Source organism: Cotesia typhae, unplaced genomic scaffold, assembly GCF_013202065.1.
Source record: "Cotesia typhae breed Kobodo isofemale line unplaced genomic scaffold, CoteBio_Ctyphae contig_36, whole genome shotgun sequence".
Classification (NCBI taxonomy): Eukaryota; Metazoa; Arthropoda; class Insecta; order Hymenoptera; family Braconidae; genus Cotesia; species Cotesia typhae.
The window spans coordinates 499,710-517,157 of NW_027423744.1; the positions used below are offsets into that span (position 1 = coordinate 499,710).

At 34.4% G+C, this 17,448-nt stretch overlaps 1 protein-coding gene across 2 annotated transcripts; it reads right to left on the bottom strand.

Moving 5' to 3' along the window:
• Window positions 1-1,592: 1,592 nt before the first annotated feature.
• Window positions 1,593-12,547, bottom strand: LOC141526854 (uncharacterized). 2 transcript variants are annotated; one of them, XM_074241995.1, is made up of 4 exons: window positions 11,135-12,547; window positions 9,566-9,709; window positions 1,945-2,103; window positions 1,593-1,883 (listed from the first exon to the last, which is right to left on the bottom strand). In XM_074241995.1, exons 1-4 carry the CDS (start codon window positions 11,264-11,266, stop codon window positions 1,740-1,742), a joined length of 579 nt encoding a protein of 192 aa, XP_074098096.1. In that variant the 5' UTR covers window positions 11,267-12,547; the 3' UTR covers window positions 1,593-1,739. The 2 variants fall into 2 exon arrangements, with proteins under 2 accessions (XP_074098096.1, XP_074098097.1); XM_074241996.1 differs by lacking the exon at window positions 11,135-12,547 and adding an exon at window positions 9,949-10,475.
• Window positions 12,548-17,448: the final 4,901 nt, after the last annotated feature.

Genomic DNA, 17,448 nt, shown 5'->3' on the forward strand with positions numbered 1-17,448 from the left:
GATATTAGAATTTAAATTTGCGCGCGCAAACCAAAAGAGCGCAGATGTTGACATGTGCCATTTTGGAATTAGTAACGCAATTTGTTTTACCAACTCGGGGTAATTTTCAAGTTTACTTTATTTTGAAAGTTGTCTTAATAATTAAAACGTTAAATTTTTAAATTTCAGAGTAAAAAGTTAAAAAGAAATTTAATAAAAAATATTTTAATTGACAAAAGGAAATATTTAAATCTATTTAAGATGGGAAAGTCATTAACACTATTTGAAGGTACTTAAAACTTTATTTTTTTAATAATTCATATTCGTTGTTTACTGAAAAAAATAATTATGTTAAGAATAGACATTTTGCGTAAACATCAAGCAAATGTGATTGGAAATTAAATTTAAGTATCTGTTCCTTAAATTAAAAAATCATCCATCTGTACTAACAAGACTATATGTAAGAGATAAGATTAAATATACTTCGACTGTCATTTTTAATCTGTTACTATATAATAAACTTACAACAGATAAAGTGTCTTAATACCGGTGGAATTTAAAAGCGTTTATTACTTTATAGAGTTGAAAATATCGCGCGATCAAGTTACATTTGTCAGTGAAGATAAATGTAATCCGTAAAATCAATTCAGTGTGAAAATTACTTTAATTCAATTCATAATTTTGATCAATTACGATTACCGATTAATAATAAAATGAAGAAACAATATAAAGTTGCTCTGATTTTTCAATTAACCTGGTTGATGTTCGAATTAGAAACTCCGACAGCTCTTCCGGTTTTTGGATCACTTGATGACATCTTTGCGCAAGAAGTTCCAATTAACGACCCGGGAGTCCAAAAAAATCACCGATGCTACCATTCGAAACATTAAACGGAAGTTCATAAGTGACAGAGAACTTATTTTAGTGAAAATTGACAAAGCGACGAATCAAGTTTTTACCGGGAACAAGTATGTCCTTCATTTGACAGTCGGTGATACCAATTGTGTTAAGGGTGATTTTGGGAAAGAGTGTAAGTTGGACGTAACACGCCCGCTCAAAAATTGTTCCGCTAGAGTTTGGGATCTTCGACCTTATGCGCTCAGAATGAAAACTGATTTTCAATGTGGACCTACTGTCAATTATGGTTATCAAATAGTTTAATTAGTTCTCAGTTTTATCAAAGGGTAATTTTGTTTAAATAAAAAACAAAACAATTAAATTCGTCTAGTTTAAGGTTTCGTTGCTCTCAACGTAAATTTTATGCAAAAGTTACGAACTTTAATTTTTACCTTCGTTAAATTTGCATTCATTTTTAAACTAATTAAAATTCAGTTATTTTTAGTTTCTCTATTATTTATTTAAATGATTTTGTTACTGACGATTAAATACGAGTGAAGAAACGCAAGCTTGCATTGATTTTTGAATTTTGCTAAATTGAAACTACAAAATATTGTAAGTACATTATATTTAATACTAAAATTAACACGAATTAATAATTTAAAAAATTTATCATAAAAAAATTTTATATGTAAACGAATTTTTGAGAATTTTTATTAATCGTAATTTGTTTGTTATAACAATTCGAAAAATTTTCACATTATTGTTGATTTCAGTATCTTTATTTTCAAATTTCCAATTTTAGTTAATTGTCAATATTCGAATGTTATCTTTTACAATTAAATTTTATCTTACAGTTCATTAAAAATATTTAGTTGAATCAAAAGTTAATTTTTTTCTGTGTACAATAGTTCTTTCAAGCTTTACTGAATATGAATGTATTCATATATTTCTATTATTTTTTCCTCTTCGAAGAGGATTTCGAAGATAAATAAATATTGATTCGCTGGAAAATCATCTGGCAATGTATCCGTTGGTATTACAAAGCCATCAGTTCCATAAACACCCTAGAGTAAAAACATAAATTAAAAAAATGTCAGCACTATTAAATAATCTAATAGGTCTTACTGGAGATGGTGGACAATCGGACGTGACAAATCCAAATGAGCGTAGAGCAGAACCGACCAAAATAGGTTCCTCCATAGTTTCACACAAGCCCATTTGTATGTCAAATCCAGTTTGTATAACATATTCACCCATCGATGCTCCTAATACGATTAAGTGAACCTAAAAATTATAATTTCTAATCAGAGCGTACTAATTATAATTGAATGTTAATATTTTAATACACTAGTTACAAAAATTAATGGATATAAAAAAAATTTGAAATTTTTTGGTGAATGTTTGAAACAAAATTGAAATTTTTTTTTTTTTTCAAATTTCTTGAAAAATTAATCTCTTTGATTGAAAAAATAAAGATTCTTGAGAAAAAGATTTTTTTTCATCGAAGAAATGAATAAAAATCGAAAAATTGCTCATAACGGTGATTTTTGCAAAAACAAAGAATTTGAAGCTTTGGGGCACTATGAAAAATAAAACATAACGCTTTGAATTTTTCAGGGATTTTAGGGGACACTTGGAGGTTGAAAAATTACCGACGATATCCTTTGTTCATCCATTTTATCCAAAGTTATACCAAGTTATCCAAATATCCTTAATTATGCGAATTTTTGTCGTTTTTTCAGTTAAAATTTTCAATTAAAAAAAAATTTTTTTGACAAAAGCTATTCACAGTATCTTATAGAAAATATCGTGTAGTTTTTAAAACCGTCCTTCGATTTCTTATACGATCATTATTTCCAGAGTTATTGATTGTCAAAGTGAAAAAGTACTTTTTTGCTTTGACTGACGATAACTCCGCGGCAAATCATCGTACAGGCTTTTTGATTACGTCAAATTGAAGGGCATTAAATTTTCTAAAAAAGTTTTTCAGCGAAACAATGGAAAAAAATTTTTTGAAGCCCGTAGACTTTTTTTAAGACGAGAAAAAATTTGGAAAATTTTTTTTTTTGTGGTTTTCTAAGGATTTCTCCAGACCCGAACATGATAAAAAATTTTTCATGGTCATATCTGAAAACTAGACACTTGGAGATACAACTTGCTTTTTTTTTGCTGTACAATCATTTTTCTCGGAGTTACAACTCGTTGAAAATCACCCAAAAATCATCCCTTAATTTTTGCCACCCCGATGTCCGCTTTAATGTTTGAAACTGGTTCTAATCCGTATAGTCACTCATCACGATATCTCTGAAACTATAAGACCTAGAGACTTTAAATTTGGCAGGAATATTCCTTTCGCCGAGCAGAGGTCAGCTAAGAACGGATTTTACAAAATTCCACCCACAAGGGGGGTTGCGGGGGCGTTAATAATGAAAAATTCCCGTTTTTAAACTATAGCTCCTATCGTCTTCAAATTTGGTAGGAATCTTCTGTAAGAGATGTAGAAAAAGTCTATGGAAAAATTTTACGATAGCTCATCTCACAGGGGTTTGCGAAGGTGGGTGTTAACATTAAAAATTTTTAATTTCCAAGCTATAGCCCCTATAGACTCCAAATTCTCATTTCAAATTTTTTTCTTTGTGTCAATTATTATTCATTTTTGAAAAAAAGCCACGCAAACGTTATAATGATTAATGATTACACATTGAAAGTTACAATGAATATTAGCTAGAATAATTACATGGATAAAAGGTATATGCTGATTCGATGAAATTTGGAATTTGTGAAAGTCAAAACATTACTCTAATTAAATTTCAAATTTAGATCTAAAAATACTATTCTATAAAATGCCCAGCGAAGCGGGCGGGTAACAGCTAGTAGATAATAAATATAAACCGTTTTCCACCCCGAAGGGAAGAAAACGATTATTTCGGGTCTTGCCAAAGGCTTGACCTTTCGGAGATTACCTACCGTTACCTTTCATGTATACTCGCCCAAGTTTTACCAAAATTTACCACTAGAGGGCCCTTAAGAGGGAAATTACCCTTCTCCTCAGTCCCCTAGAGGTTGTGACGGCTAGTGCGATCGGTTTATCGGCTCGATCCTCAGTACAGCTCCGAAAAGAAGCCGGCAAGGCCTTACTCAGGTCAAGCCTTTGGCAGACCCGAAATAATCGTTTTCTTCCCTTCGGGGTGGAAAACGGTTTATATTTCAGGTCTGTGCCTTCGGCTTGACCTTTCGGAGAGGTGTTTGGAATCTGCCGGCTCACAACCTGCAGCGTACTGTGACCTGAATACTTAAACTTGCTTGCAAAGACAACATAGAAAAGAAACTAGGACTTAAATGAAATAATTTTTAATTAAATTTTTTTTTTTTTTTTTAAATGCATTAATAAATTCCATAACTTATCAATAAACTTTTTTTTTTTTTTTTATACAGCTATTGACTAGCTTGAAATGCAATCAAATCTTATTATTTAAAGTAAATCATTCTCTTTATAGTTAAACAAACCTTATCATAGGCCAATAAATAATTAAATATTATTAAATAATTATAAATAATTTCTCATACCGGTTTAAAAGTACTGAACATAACATTCTTAGATTTAACCTTTGGTTTCTCCACAGCTTTATAATAAAATTTAAAGAAGTTTTTTGGACCTCTCCAGTTACCACGATCTAAAATTTCTTTTAAATCTACCTTCTTATCAAAATTGTATGACGCTACTGCCGACCGCAATGAACCTGTATTCGCCTTAGTATTTGAAGCTACAAAAATCGATTTCAACCAACCAGCAATGATTGTTCGTGATGCTTCCTTTACTTTACCTCTCGTGGTAATAAAGTGACTCGATAGACCCGGAACTGATTTTCTTCTACTGGCTGACACCCGTATCAACTCTTTAATCCAGCTTACAACATCCAACTCTGGCTTGTCTGCTCTCGACAACTTCCAACCTGACTGTCTATGGCTCGCCGAGTCCGTTTTCGATCCGAAATTTGGCCAAAAGCTTACTGAATCTTTCTTCACTATCATTTTATTTAACTCCGTAGACAAAAGAGTAAGATCATGGATACGACGACCCGAAGCCAACATCAATAACATTTCAGTGTGTCTTGACACTTGAAAAATACTGTTTTTATCCGGAGAATTTTTACCAAGCCAATCGATTATTGACTCAATGTTCCATATTTCCTTGCGAGGAGTAGCTGCTTTGGCTTCTTCAGTACTAATAGCTTTCAACATGGACTTGACCAGCGGATGAGTACACAATTTTGCTTCTCCTTTCGGATCTACAAAGGTGCTGATAACCGATTTCCTCACCAGAATTGTCCTATATGTCAGGTTCTTTGTTCTATGCAAATAACCAAAGTAAGTTGCTAAATTCTGCGGTGTTGGACTACTTGGGGTGACTTGGTTCGTCTTACACCACTGCAGCCACTGCTTCCATGCCGAAGAATAAGTTTTCCACGTGGAATCTCTCCAAGCTGAAGACAAGAGACTGGTATCTTGCTCTGATAATCCAGAAATCATCTCGCTCCACCCCGTACTCTCCAAACCTCCAAGCACAGGTCTTTTACATTCTGTGGAGGAAGTCCCGTCGCTAGGTCCACCAGATGATCCTCCAGGTTCCACAACTGAAACGGTGCTGCGGTGCTCCTGCTCTTGAGATCTCCTCTCCAAAATGTTTTCTTCCATCTGGGTACTACCAACAGAAACAGACCCTTTGCTGTGTTCAAGTGCTGCAAGACTTTGGGAATCAGCGGTGGCGGCGGAAAAATCCATGCTAGATTCACAGTCCATGGCCTGCTGAAGGCATTTATGAAGCACGCCTCCTGATCGTTGGCTTCTATCGTCACATATTGAGACACTACTTTCGATCTGCTTGTCGCAAACAAGTCTATCTGAGGAGTCCCCCACTTTTCGAAGATGATACTGGTCAGACTGCCCTTGAGATGCCAATCTGTCAAAGGTAAGCCCCTGGACAACCTGTCTGCCAGACAATTGTATTGACCCGGCAGGTAAAAAGGAACTAGCTGGATCTGAAATTGTTGAAGTACCGACAACAGCTGCTTGGTCACAAGATGAAGAGTCTGAGATCGAGTTCCTCCTTGTTTGCGAATGTACGCCACCACCGTCTTGTTGTCCGACTGTAACAACACTGACCTGTTCTTCAAGTCGTGTTTGTATTTGTTGATAGCAATCAGTACTGTAAAGAGTTCCTTTTGGTTCACGTGCCAATTCTGTTGCTCTGGTTTCCAAGAACCCGCTTCGGTCACATTGTCCAGGTGAAAGCCCCAACCCGTTTCTGACGCATCCGTTGTTAGGAAAACATCCGGGTCGCTCCTGAATATCGGACTGGTGTGTTCGATATTCTTCTGCCACCATATGCAATCCTCTAGAGCCTCTGAAGTTATGCTCAAGCTCTTCTTTGGCCGATGTCCTGGTAGTTTTTTTAATGCCCTCTGCAAACCGCGAGAGTACAGACGGCCCAGCGGGGTTACCAAGGCCGCAAAGTTCAGCTGACCCAGCAACGATGCTCCCATTTTCCAGTTCCACTGTCTCGACAATGTTATCTGATTCATGACTTCGAGGATACGCACTTTCTTGCTGTCCGGTAACCACATTCTGTTTGACTCTGTATTCCATCGAATTCTCAAGAACTCTAACTCTTTCGTCGGCGTTGTTACTGACTTTTCTAGATTTAGCCGCCAACCAAGATATCGGAGATAACGGATTGCTTCTTTGATCTGTTCTTGAAGAACCTCCTTGTCTTGATGGGGGAACAAAAAGTCGTCTAAATAGACCAGTACCCTTACGCCCAGCTGACGGAAAAGGCTCGCTATCCAGTTGCTTATTTTGGAAAACTCCTGTGGCGCTGTAGCGAGACCAAACGGGAGACAAGTAAAATTGTAGATTCGGCCCTTGTATGCCAAACTCAGAAATCTCCGATGACTTTCCTTCATCAGAATGTGAAGATACGCTTTGGATATGTCTAGTTTGACCATGAAATCGTTCCTCTGTAAGAAACTTGGAACCTTCAATTGATTGGCCAGCCGAAATGTTTTGGTCTGTAAATACTGATTCAGGCGGTGTAAATTGAAGATTTGTCGGAAGCTGCCATCCGATTTTGGGATCAGGAACATCGTTGAGAGGAAGCCTGAAGGCCACCTTGACTCTTCTAGCACTCCCAGCTTTAGCAGTTCCTCCACCTCCTGCGACATTTGATGAAATATTTTGGTACCGAATCTTTGAATATTCCTCTCTGAGAATGGAATTGCTGGTGGCTTCTTCACAAATGGTATTGAATACCCCCCAATCGTTTTTATGATGTGCTCTGGAGCGCCCAGCTTGCGCCATTGGGGAATATAAAACTGAAGCTGGCCCGCCTGGAACTCGTAGTCATGCTCTTTGTGAAGTCGACTTCCGATTTCCTTTACCGGAGTCACTCTTTCTGTAATCAGTCTTTCTGTAATCTTTTCTCGATTCTTTTGAATCAGATCTGCGAAATGGAGCACGTGATGCAAGCTGAGACCTCTGTTTCTGGTAGGAAGAGTGTCCAAAACCAGAAGACTTCTGAGCAGGTTTGTCCTTTGTAGTTCCGTGATTGGAAAATCTTTCCTTAAACGGTTTTTGAGCTGGCGGGAAAACTTTGCTCAAACTACCTCGCTGATCTAAGAACTTAGACAGCAATTCTTCATCATACAGATGAGACTCTGACGGTGGGATTTCTGCCAGCTTCGCTGCATGATGCTGCTCCTTGGGCTTAAAGGCCTTTCTCCGCATCTCAATTACTTCCGCTCTCCTAGCGCATGTAAACTGGAGCAGATCGTCTGAGACTTCTTTGAACTCCGATTCTCCCACAAAAGTGGCTTTAATGTCTTCATACGCTCCCGGATACTTAGCTGCCAAGGATTTCATGCCCTCCATGAGTTTCTGTCTCTGCTTTAATAAGCCATGACTTAACGTGCCTGTCAATTCATCTACACGCTCCAAAAGCGTTTGGTAATAAGACTTTGACACTACCCCCTCCAGCTGTGTATTTACTTTCAATGAATCAAACACTGGTGAAGCTTGGAGCTTTTTCTGAACTTCTTTGTACCTTATTCTGCTCCACCCTGAAGAACCAAACTTCTGACACTGAATTCCCTGCGCTTTAATATTCTCTGACGGTGGGGGAATAGTTGGTTCTTTTTCTTTTACCTGAGGTGCAAAAGACAAAGCCTCAAGATCATTTACCGGTGTAACCGGCATTCCTGATACTACTGAAGGTTCTTCAAAGGCTGGTGGGGTCCAGTCTTGTCCTGGTAAAACAGACTCACTACTGTCACCAGAATGCTCTGAGTCATTGTCGGAATAATCATCGTCCTCACTCCTTCTGTGGCCACGCTGTTCCATGTATCGGATCTTTTCCATGACTATTCCAAACATGTGACGCATCTCATCCTGCAGTTCCGTTACTTTAGATCTTTTTGAACCTGGAGCATCCTGACTCAGATGCTCTCCCGGTCTTTTCAATGCCCGAGAAGAATCGTTCTCCTCATCAGAGTCTGAGCCAACTCCTTGCGGTCTCAACAACTCCGCCGCCCGCTTGCGTGAAATACACAGTGGCTTTACAGATTCTATCGCGTGCAAAAAAATTTCTGCCCGTCCAACCGAGCCTTTGAGTTTATTTACCAAAGCTGGAGGACTCATAATAAGCGCTCTAGAAAAAGACCAATTCAACATGGACACTTTAAGGTCTCTATACTGCTTCTCTGGCAAATCTGCAGCCGAAGGATTAAAGGCACGCGCCAAAGCCACTGTAGGCAAAGCGAAACGCAATTTGTTTAAAATCTGCGGGTCCACAGTCAACTCCGTTCCAAACAGAGCTTCTTTGGAAAAATCCAGTGTTTTCCAATTCAACCATCCTTCAGGCAAGCTCTCCTGCGCGACCAGCTTGACTCTATCCAAAATCCTGTCCTCTGCTTCTGTGTCAGCTGCTACCTCTATTAACTCCTCCATCGTCGTCCACTCTAGCTCCTCACTCATCTGAAACAGCCCAGGATATTAAAAAAAAAAAAAATATCCTTCATCCATTTTTTGGATGTTTAGCTCGAGATAGAATGTCTGCGAGCCTTCAATCATACTTGCGCCTGATGAGGCGAAGAAATAAAGTCGGTATGTAGAGCTGCATGTGCTAAGCACAAAGTAAAATGAGCCGTTTCGGGTTACGACTGCGGCTGCGTCTCGGCTCAAATCGAGCCTGCTGCTACGTCCCGAGTGGACAGAGGCTTCGAAGGAGCTATCTCCATTAATAGACGAGGCGACGGCTGCGTCTCTACAGCCTTAACGGCTGCCGTTGCGGCTCATGAGCCGAAACTAATACCGCTCGTCACTAAACATGCCTAGCTTTTACTGAAACATAAAACATTATTGCAAAAAATCTTACCTATCTTTTACTCAATCTAGCACGTCACAATTGAATAAAACAAAAATTTAGTTTTATTTACGAACGTTCACAACGTTATGGGCTCATATGCACTACTCAAGAAACGACAGCGTACTGAGGATCGAGCCGGTAAACCGATCGCACTAGCCGTCACAACCTCTAGGGGACTGAGGAGAAGGGTAATTTCCCCTCTTAAGGGCCCTCTAGTGGTAAATTTTGGTAAAACTTGGGCGAGTATACATGAAAGGTAACGGTAGGTAATCTCCGAAAGGTCAAGCCGAAGGCACAGACCTGAAATATGATAAAAAAAATACTTACTTGAGTTTCTGGTGGAAATCTATTAACTATCGTTATATTAACAACCGCTTTGTTGTCAGCATCTAAGTAAACATCTGGCTCGAGTAAATATTCTTCACTATAAGTTGGAAAAATAACATCATTAACAAAGATTTGAAGATTGCCCTAAAAAGTGAACAAAAACAAAAATTTATTATTGCACATTGAAATATTTTTTTTATTTTATTTAATATAAATTATGTAAGTGTTCAAATTTCTTTGAACACAATAAAAGAACAGCTTATGGCTTCGATAATTGCTTGAATTTCATTTCAGAAAATCAACAATTCCATTTTTTTTGCTGTAAAAAAAAATTAGCAAAAGTTTTTATAATAAATGATCTGAATAATCAAATTTAAAAATACCTTAATGCCAAAAAATTGAACTAGCAATACAATCAACACACTTGAAATCATTTTTATGATTAAAGAGTTTTAATTAATGCTCAATGCTCTACCCAGAAAATTTCTTCAGAAATTGTAAGTATAAAATCCTGAAACTACGTTTTAGAATTTGCAACTGAAAAAGTGACTCTGGTATACGGTATATATACATAAAATTCTGTCGAATATCAGTTAAATAATTGATGGGTTCTCATCACAAGAAAATGCAATAAAAAATCTATCGGGTAATTAATCACACCTTTGCTTCCGGTAAAAAAATTTCCTCAACAATGTATATAATATCAAAAATCAGGACATTTTTATATAATGTTAAAAATTGAAAAAATTACTACTTTATTGCCATATAATTTAAGATTTTATCAGATAATTGTCATTTTCTGACTGTCGGCTTATTTGTTTACTTTATCAATGTCACAGAGATTAGAAATTTCCAGGTTTTCCTCAATCATTAAAATTACTAATTAAAAACTTAAGGAAAACAACCAGTGTAAAATTAAAAAAAAAAAATCGATTTCAACACAGAAAGAAAAATTCTCTTGATGCAAGAAATTTTATTTTCTCGGTAGATATTAAAAAATTTGAAACTTAAAAAAAAAAAAGAAAATTAAATAAAAAACATTTTAATTGACTAAATGAAACATTTAATCGATTTAAGATAAGAAAGTAATTAACACCATTTCAAGGTTTACTTAAAACTTGAATTTTTTAATAATTCATATTCGTTGTTTACTGAAAAAAGTAATTATGTTAAGAATAGGCATTTTGCGTAAAGATCAAGCCAATGTGATTGTAAATTAAATTTAAGTATCTGTTTCTTAAATTAAAAAATCATCCATCTGTACTAATAAGATTACGTAAGAGATACGATTAAATATACTTCTACTGTCATTTTTAATCTGTTACTATATAACAACTTACAACAGATAAAGTGTCTTAATACCGGTGGAATTTAAAAGGGTTTATTACTTTATAGAGTTGAAAATATCGCGCGATCAAGTTACATTTGTCATTGAAGATAAATGTAATCCGTAAAACCAATTCAGTGTGAAAATTACTTTAATTCAATTCATAATTTTGATCAATTATGATTACCGATTAATAATAAAATGAAGAAACAATATAAAGTTGCTTTGATTTTTCAATTAACCTGGTTGATGTTCGAATTAGAAACTCCGACAGCTCTTCCGGTTTTTGGATCACTTGATGACATCTTTGCGCAAGAAGTTCCAATTAACGACCCGGGAGTCCAAAAAATCACCGATGCTACCGTTCGATACATTAAACGGAAGTTCACAAGTGACAGAGAACTTATTTTAGTGAAAAATTACAAAGCGACGCATCAAGTTTTTACCGGGAACAAGTATGTCCTTCATTTGACAGTCGGTGATACCAATTGTGTTAAGGGTGATTTTGGGAAAGAGTGTAAGTTGGACGTAACACGCCCGCTCAAAAATTGTTCCGCTAGAGTTTGGGATCTTCGACCTTATGCGCTCAGAATGAAAACTGATTTTCAATGTGGACCTACTGTCAATTATGGTTATCAAATAGTTTAATTAGTTCTCAGTTTTATCAAAGGGTAATTTTGTTTAAATAAAAAACAAAACAATTAAATTCGTCTAGTTTAAGGTTTCGTTGCTCTCAACGTAAATTTTATGCAAAAGTTACGAACTTTAATTTTTACCTTCGTTAAATTTGCATTCATTTTTAAACTAATTAAAATTCAGTTATTTTTAGTTTCTCTATTATTTATTTAAATGATTTTGTTACTGACGATTAAATACGAGTGAAGAAACGTAAGCGTACATTGATTTTCGAATGTTGCTAAATTGAAACTACAAAATATTGTAAGTAAATTATATTTAATACTAAAATTAACACGAATTAATAATTTAAAAAAATTATCATCAAAAAAATTTTATGTGTTTTTAATCTTAATTTATTTGCTGTAAAAATTCCAAAAATGTTGATCTATCTGTTGATTTCAGCATCCTTCTTAATGCTTAATGAAGAAAAACTGTTAAAAAAAAAATTGTTTGTACTTCAAAAACAATTTTATAAGAATGACATTAATGAAAAATTGATTACACTGAAAAAATGTAATACAAAACTGTTAATTAGCCAGTCAATCTTTCTTCCGTGTTCGATAATTGAATTTATTTTCACAATACATATTAAATTGGATGATTCAATATTTTTATTGTGTTTTTTTGAAATCGACAAAGCTGATCACGATTGTACTTGGAACCTGTCGTGAAACATGACCGTACTTTTTTATAACAAACGAGATATAATTAATTATTATTACAATGAATTTTTTTATCTGTCTATACGTAACATTAATTTTGCAACAATATAGAGTTATGTCAGCATATTATTTTAATTTCAATGTCATCAAATACTCAAACAAAATTATAGTTTCTATTCTACTTCACTGAATTGTAATTATAATGAATTGTAATTATAATTTTTGACAATTTCTATGCGTCATTTTTTTTTTGTTAAAAAATATTTTTCTTCATTTTATTATTATCAAAAAGTTTGTCTTTAAATTAAAACATATTTAGTAATTTATAAAATTATCAATTTTAATTATTAATTTATTTCTTAAATTATGAAGGGAACGGGAATATGGATAATGGACGAAAAAACGAGAAGAGAAAGAGAAGTTGAGATATGGATAAGAAAAGTAGCAAGGTGGGAACAAAGCAATGGAAAGGAAGTGGAAATAGAAGAAAAGAGACTAAAAATTGGAGACATCTGGAGAAGCTGGAACGAGACAAAAGGAGAAATGATGGAATGACGGTACGACAGCGAAAAAAAGAAGAGAGCAGAAGGAGAAAAAACAAACGGAGCACAGATAAGAAAAGAAAACAGAGGTGAAAGTGAAGTAGAAGAAACAATGAGTAGTGAAGTGAGGTATGAGCTGAAAAGCAAGCAAAAAAAAGGGGGAAAAAAGATAACAGAAAAAGAGAGAAAGGGAAGTGATACGAGAGAAGGGATAGAAAGGGAGAGTAAATGTAAAAAAAATAGAATCAAGGATAAAAAATATAAAAGAAAAACAGAAGATTTTAATATGGAAAAAGCATTAAAGAGAGGGAGTGAGAATGAAAAAGAATGTAAAGAGAATGAAAGAAAATGTAGAATGATGAGCTGGAACATTGCAGGTATGAAAGAGTATGAGGATGTGAAAGAACTTCTAGAGAAATATGAAATAGTGTACCTAATGGAAACATGGGTAGAAGAAAAAAATAAAGAGAAAGTAATAGAAAGGATGAGCGACAAAATGAAGTGGTGGTGCAAAGTAGCAGAAAGAAGAGTAGGATGTAAGAGAGGAAGGGCAAGTGGAGGACACTTAGTGGGAATAAAAAAAGAAATATGTAATGAATGGGAAGTAGAGGAATGGATGTATGACTTTAAAATAACGAACAGAGAAGAGAGTGAGCTAATAATAGCAATATATAATAATGTAGGAATGAAAGAGATAGAGAATAAAATAAAAAAAATAATAAATGAAAATGAGACTGACTTTGAAAAGATCATAGTAATAGGGGATTTGAATGCAAGAATAGGAAAATACAATGCAGAAGGGACGAGTAAAAAAGAAGGGAGGAAATCGAAAGATAAAAAAATAAATGCAGAAGGGTGGAGACTAATAAAAATGTGCAATGAGTTAGGACTAAAGATATTAAATGGAGCAAAAGAAGGGGATAGATCAGGAGAAATCACGTTCATTGGAGGAAAAAATGAAAATAGCTGTTCAGTAATAGATTTGGGAATGGTATTAGATAGGGGAGAAGAAGATGGAGTAGAAAAATTTAAAGTAATAAAAAGAATAGAATCGGATCACCTGCCAATTGAAATAGAACTGAAAAGACAAGAGAATAAGATAGAAAGGAAAAAGGAAGAAATAAGAGAAAACGAAGATCTAAAAAAGATAACGGAAGAAAGACTACGATGGAAAAAGGAAAAAACGGAAGAATATATGGAGGGGACAAATGAGAAATGGAGAGAAAAAAAAGAGAGCACAGAAGAAATAGAATGGAACGATATAAAAGAAGTAATAAAAGAGGTGGCAAAGATGACAAAAATGAATAAAAAGGTACGAAATGGAAAAAGAGGGGGAACACAAAAGAAAGAATGGTTCAGTGATAGATGCAAAGAACTAAGAGAAGACGTTTGGAAAAAATTGAAAGAATTGACGAAATATGGAAACAATAATGAAGAAAAGAAAAAGTATAGTATGGCAAAAAAAAATACAAGGAAGAAATAAAGAAAGTGAAAGAAGAATGGTGGGAAGAGAAAAAAAAGGAGATAGATAATGCGACAGACATGAGTAAATGGTGGGAAATGATAAACAAGTTCAGAAGTAAAAAAATAAAAAGTGCAAGGGAGAAAAAATAAGTGGAAAAAACTGGGTTAAACATTTCGCTAGCCTATTAAATAATAAAGAAAAAGGAGAAATACAGAAGAAGAGGATGGAGAAAAGAGTGAAGAAAACAGTGAGGATGAAAGGCTAGATGAGGAATTTGGAAGACAAGAATTCAGAAACGCAGTCAGAAAGTTAGGGAGGAATAAAGCGCCGGGAGGAGATGGGATCACGGCAGAATTTATAAAGAATCTACCAAGAGAAATGATGGAAGATGTCAGACATGTAATAAACAAGATGTGGATAGAGGAAGACTACAAGAGGGATGGGAAATAGCAAGGATAATTCCAATATATAAAGCAGGAGACGAAGATATAGCGGGAAACTACAGAGGAATATCCCTGCTAGACATAGGATACAAGATACTGACAGCAATGATGGCGGAGAGGATAATGAGCTGGACAGACAGAGAAGGGAAGATAAAAGAGAGCCAGGCGGGATTTAAAAAGAGAAGAGGAACAAGAGACCACATATTCACACTAAATGCATTAATAAACAGAAAGATAAGAGATAAAGAAAAACTGTATGTATGCTTTATAGACTTGGAGAAGGCGTTTGACACAGTAGACAGGGACTTGCTGCTGAAGAAGTTATGGAGAATAGGGGTAAAGGGACAAATGTACAAGATGATAGAATTGATATATAGTAAAACAATAAATGAGGTAGTAATTAATGGAGCAAAATCAGAAGAATTTGGAGCGGATCAAGGGGTGAGACAAGGTTGCGCACTGAGTTCAGTGCTATTCAACATATTCATAGACGACATGGAAGACGAAATAGTGAGAAAAAGAATAGGAGGAACAGTAATAGGGAAGGAAAAAATATATATGATAAAATATGCGGATGATGGAGCAGCAATTGCAGATACACAGGAAGGATTAAGAGGAATGCTGAAAGAACTAGAAAAATATGCGGATAAAAATAAATTAAGGATAAATGCAAAGAAAACAAAAGTGATGATTTTCAAAAACGGAGGAAGAAATGAAAAAGGGAAGTGGGAATACAAAGGAGAAAAGTTGGAAGTAGTGAAGAGCTTTAGATATCTAGGATATAATTTCACAGCCAAAAACAGCCATGAAATGCACCTAAATATAATGAAAAATAAAGCGAACAGGATAGCGAACGCGACATGGGGTGTAATAAGAAGAACAGAAAGAAACAATATGAAGGACACGATGTACCTATATAATACACTGGTAAGGTCAGGATGCATGTACGGAGTAGAGATATGGGGATGTGGAGAGGTGAAAAAAATAGAAGTAGTACAAAACAAATTAAATAGGATGGCACTAGGAGTGTCAAAAAACACCTCAGGATGCATAGTAAGGAGGGAAACGGGAAGTGGGATAATAGAAGAAATAATAAGGGAAAGGATATGGAGATACATCATAGAAATCGCAGGAATGGAGGACACAAGATGGCCAAAAATATGCCTAAGGGAAGAGATGAGAGGAATAATAAATAAGAAACCGACAAAATGGGGAAAGAAAATAGAAGAAAACGCGAAGAGAATGAAATGCGAGAAAGTAATAGAAAAAATATATAACAGAGAAGATATAGAAGAGATAGAGAGTGATATAAAGACAGGAATATAACTATTAAAGAAGCAATTGATAGAGAAAGAAGAGTCAAGGATAAGAGCATCGAAGTTTAGTGAAATATATACGGAACTAATGGAAGAAAGCGAAGAAGAAATATATTGGAAAAACAAGAAAACTAGAAGTGCATATAAAGAATTATGGGCAAGAGTAAGGTGCGGAAACCTAGTAAAAGCTGGAAAAAAAGGGGAAAAGGATTGGAAGTGTAGAGAATGCAGAGAAAAGGAAGAGACATTGATGCATGTTTTAACATGTGAAAAAATAAGGAATAAACTCACTAAAGAAAGTAAGGAGGAAATAAAGAAATGGTGGGAGGAATCAGAGGATGAAGACAAAATAAAAAAAGAAATAGTGGGGATAATGAAAAGGAGGATAAGAACGGGAACATGCAAGGTGATAAGGGAAATAGAAAATAATCTAAAGAAAAATGAAAGAGAAAGAGAGATAGGGAAAAAGGAAAAATAGACTTTAAAGAAAGAAAGAAAGAAATGGATAGAGTGAATGAGTATATAAAGAAAAAAAAAAAAAAACTATAGAAAGAACTATAAAATATAAAAATTATATACGAAAATAACAGATACCTTTATATGTATAGTAGAGTCAGGAGAAAAATATATATGTAAAACACCTTGTAAAACGCAATATTTATGTGATACAAGTAAAAATAAATCTATCTAAAAAGTTTGTCTTTTAATGAAAATATATTTAGTAATTTATAAAATTATAAAAAATTGTCAATTTTAATTATTAATTTATTTTTTTTTTTGAGAAGAAAAATTTAAAACAAACCCTTTTAAAATAATTGAAGTATTTACAATCTAAAAAAATAGTTATAATTAAAGAAGAAAATATCTATTTAATTTCTTTAAAATTGTCAATTTTAATTATTAATTTATTTCTTCTTGAGAAGAAAAATTTAAAACAAACGCTTTCAAAATAATTCAAAATAAGTATTTATAATTTATTATTTTGAACTAACAGTAATTTAATTTTTTAATTAATTAATTAATTTAATTAATTGAATAGTTGCAATTTTTTAATTAATTAGAATTTATTAAAAATTTATTTGATAGTTATTTCTTATTACAGATGACTAAATATGTTCAAAAATAAATTAGGGTGTCAATAATTGAAGCTTTTCAATTATTAAATTTTCCAATTTTTTAAACTACTCTTCCAACTATTGATAAAAAATTTTATTACCCCTGGAGTAAATCAATGATAAAGCTTTTCAACCCCTAAAACTTTTCAACCCTCGTACACATTACCAATAGAAACAAAGGGAGAGACAGAGAGTCTGGAAAGTAGTCTGTAGTAACTCTCTGGGTGTAATGCATGTACAGAGGAGTTACGTGAGGGTAGGTCGAAGTCGAACTCGGCAACTCGCGGAAGTACCAACGCGGGGGTGATATAATCTGTCATATGGGGTCGAGGAAG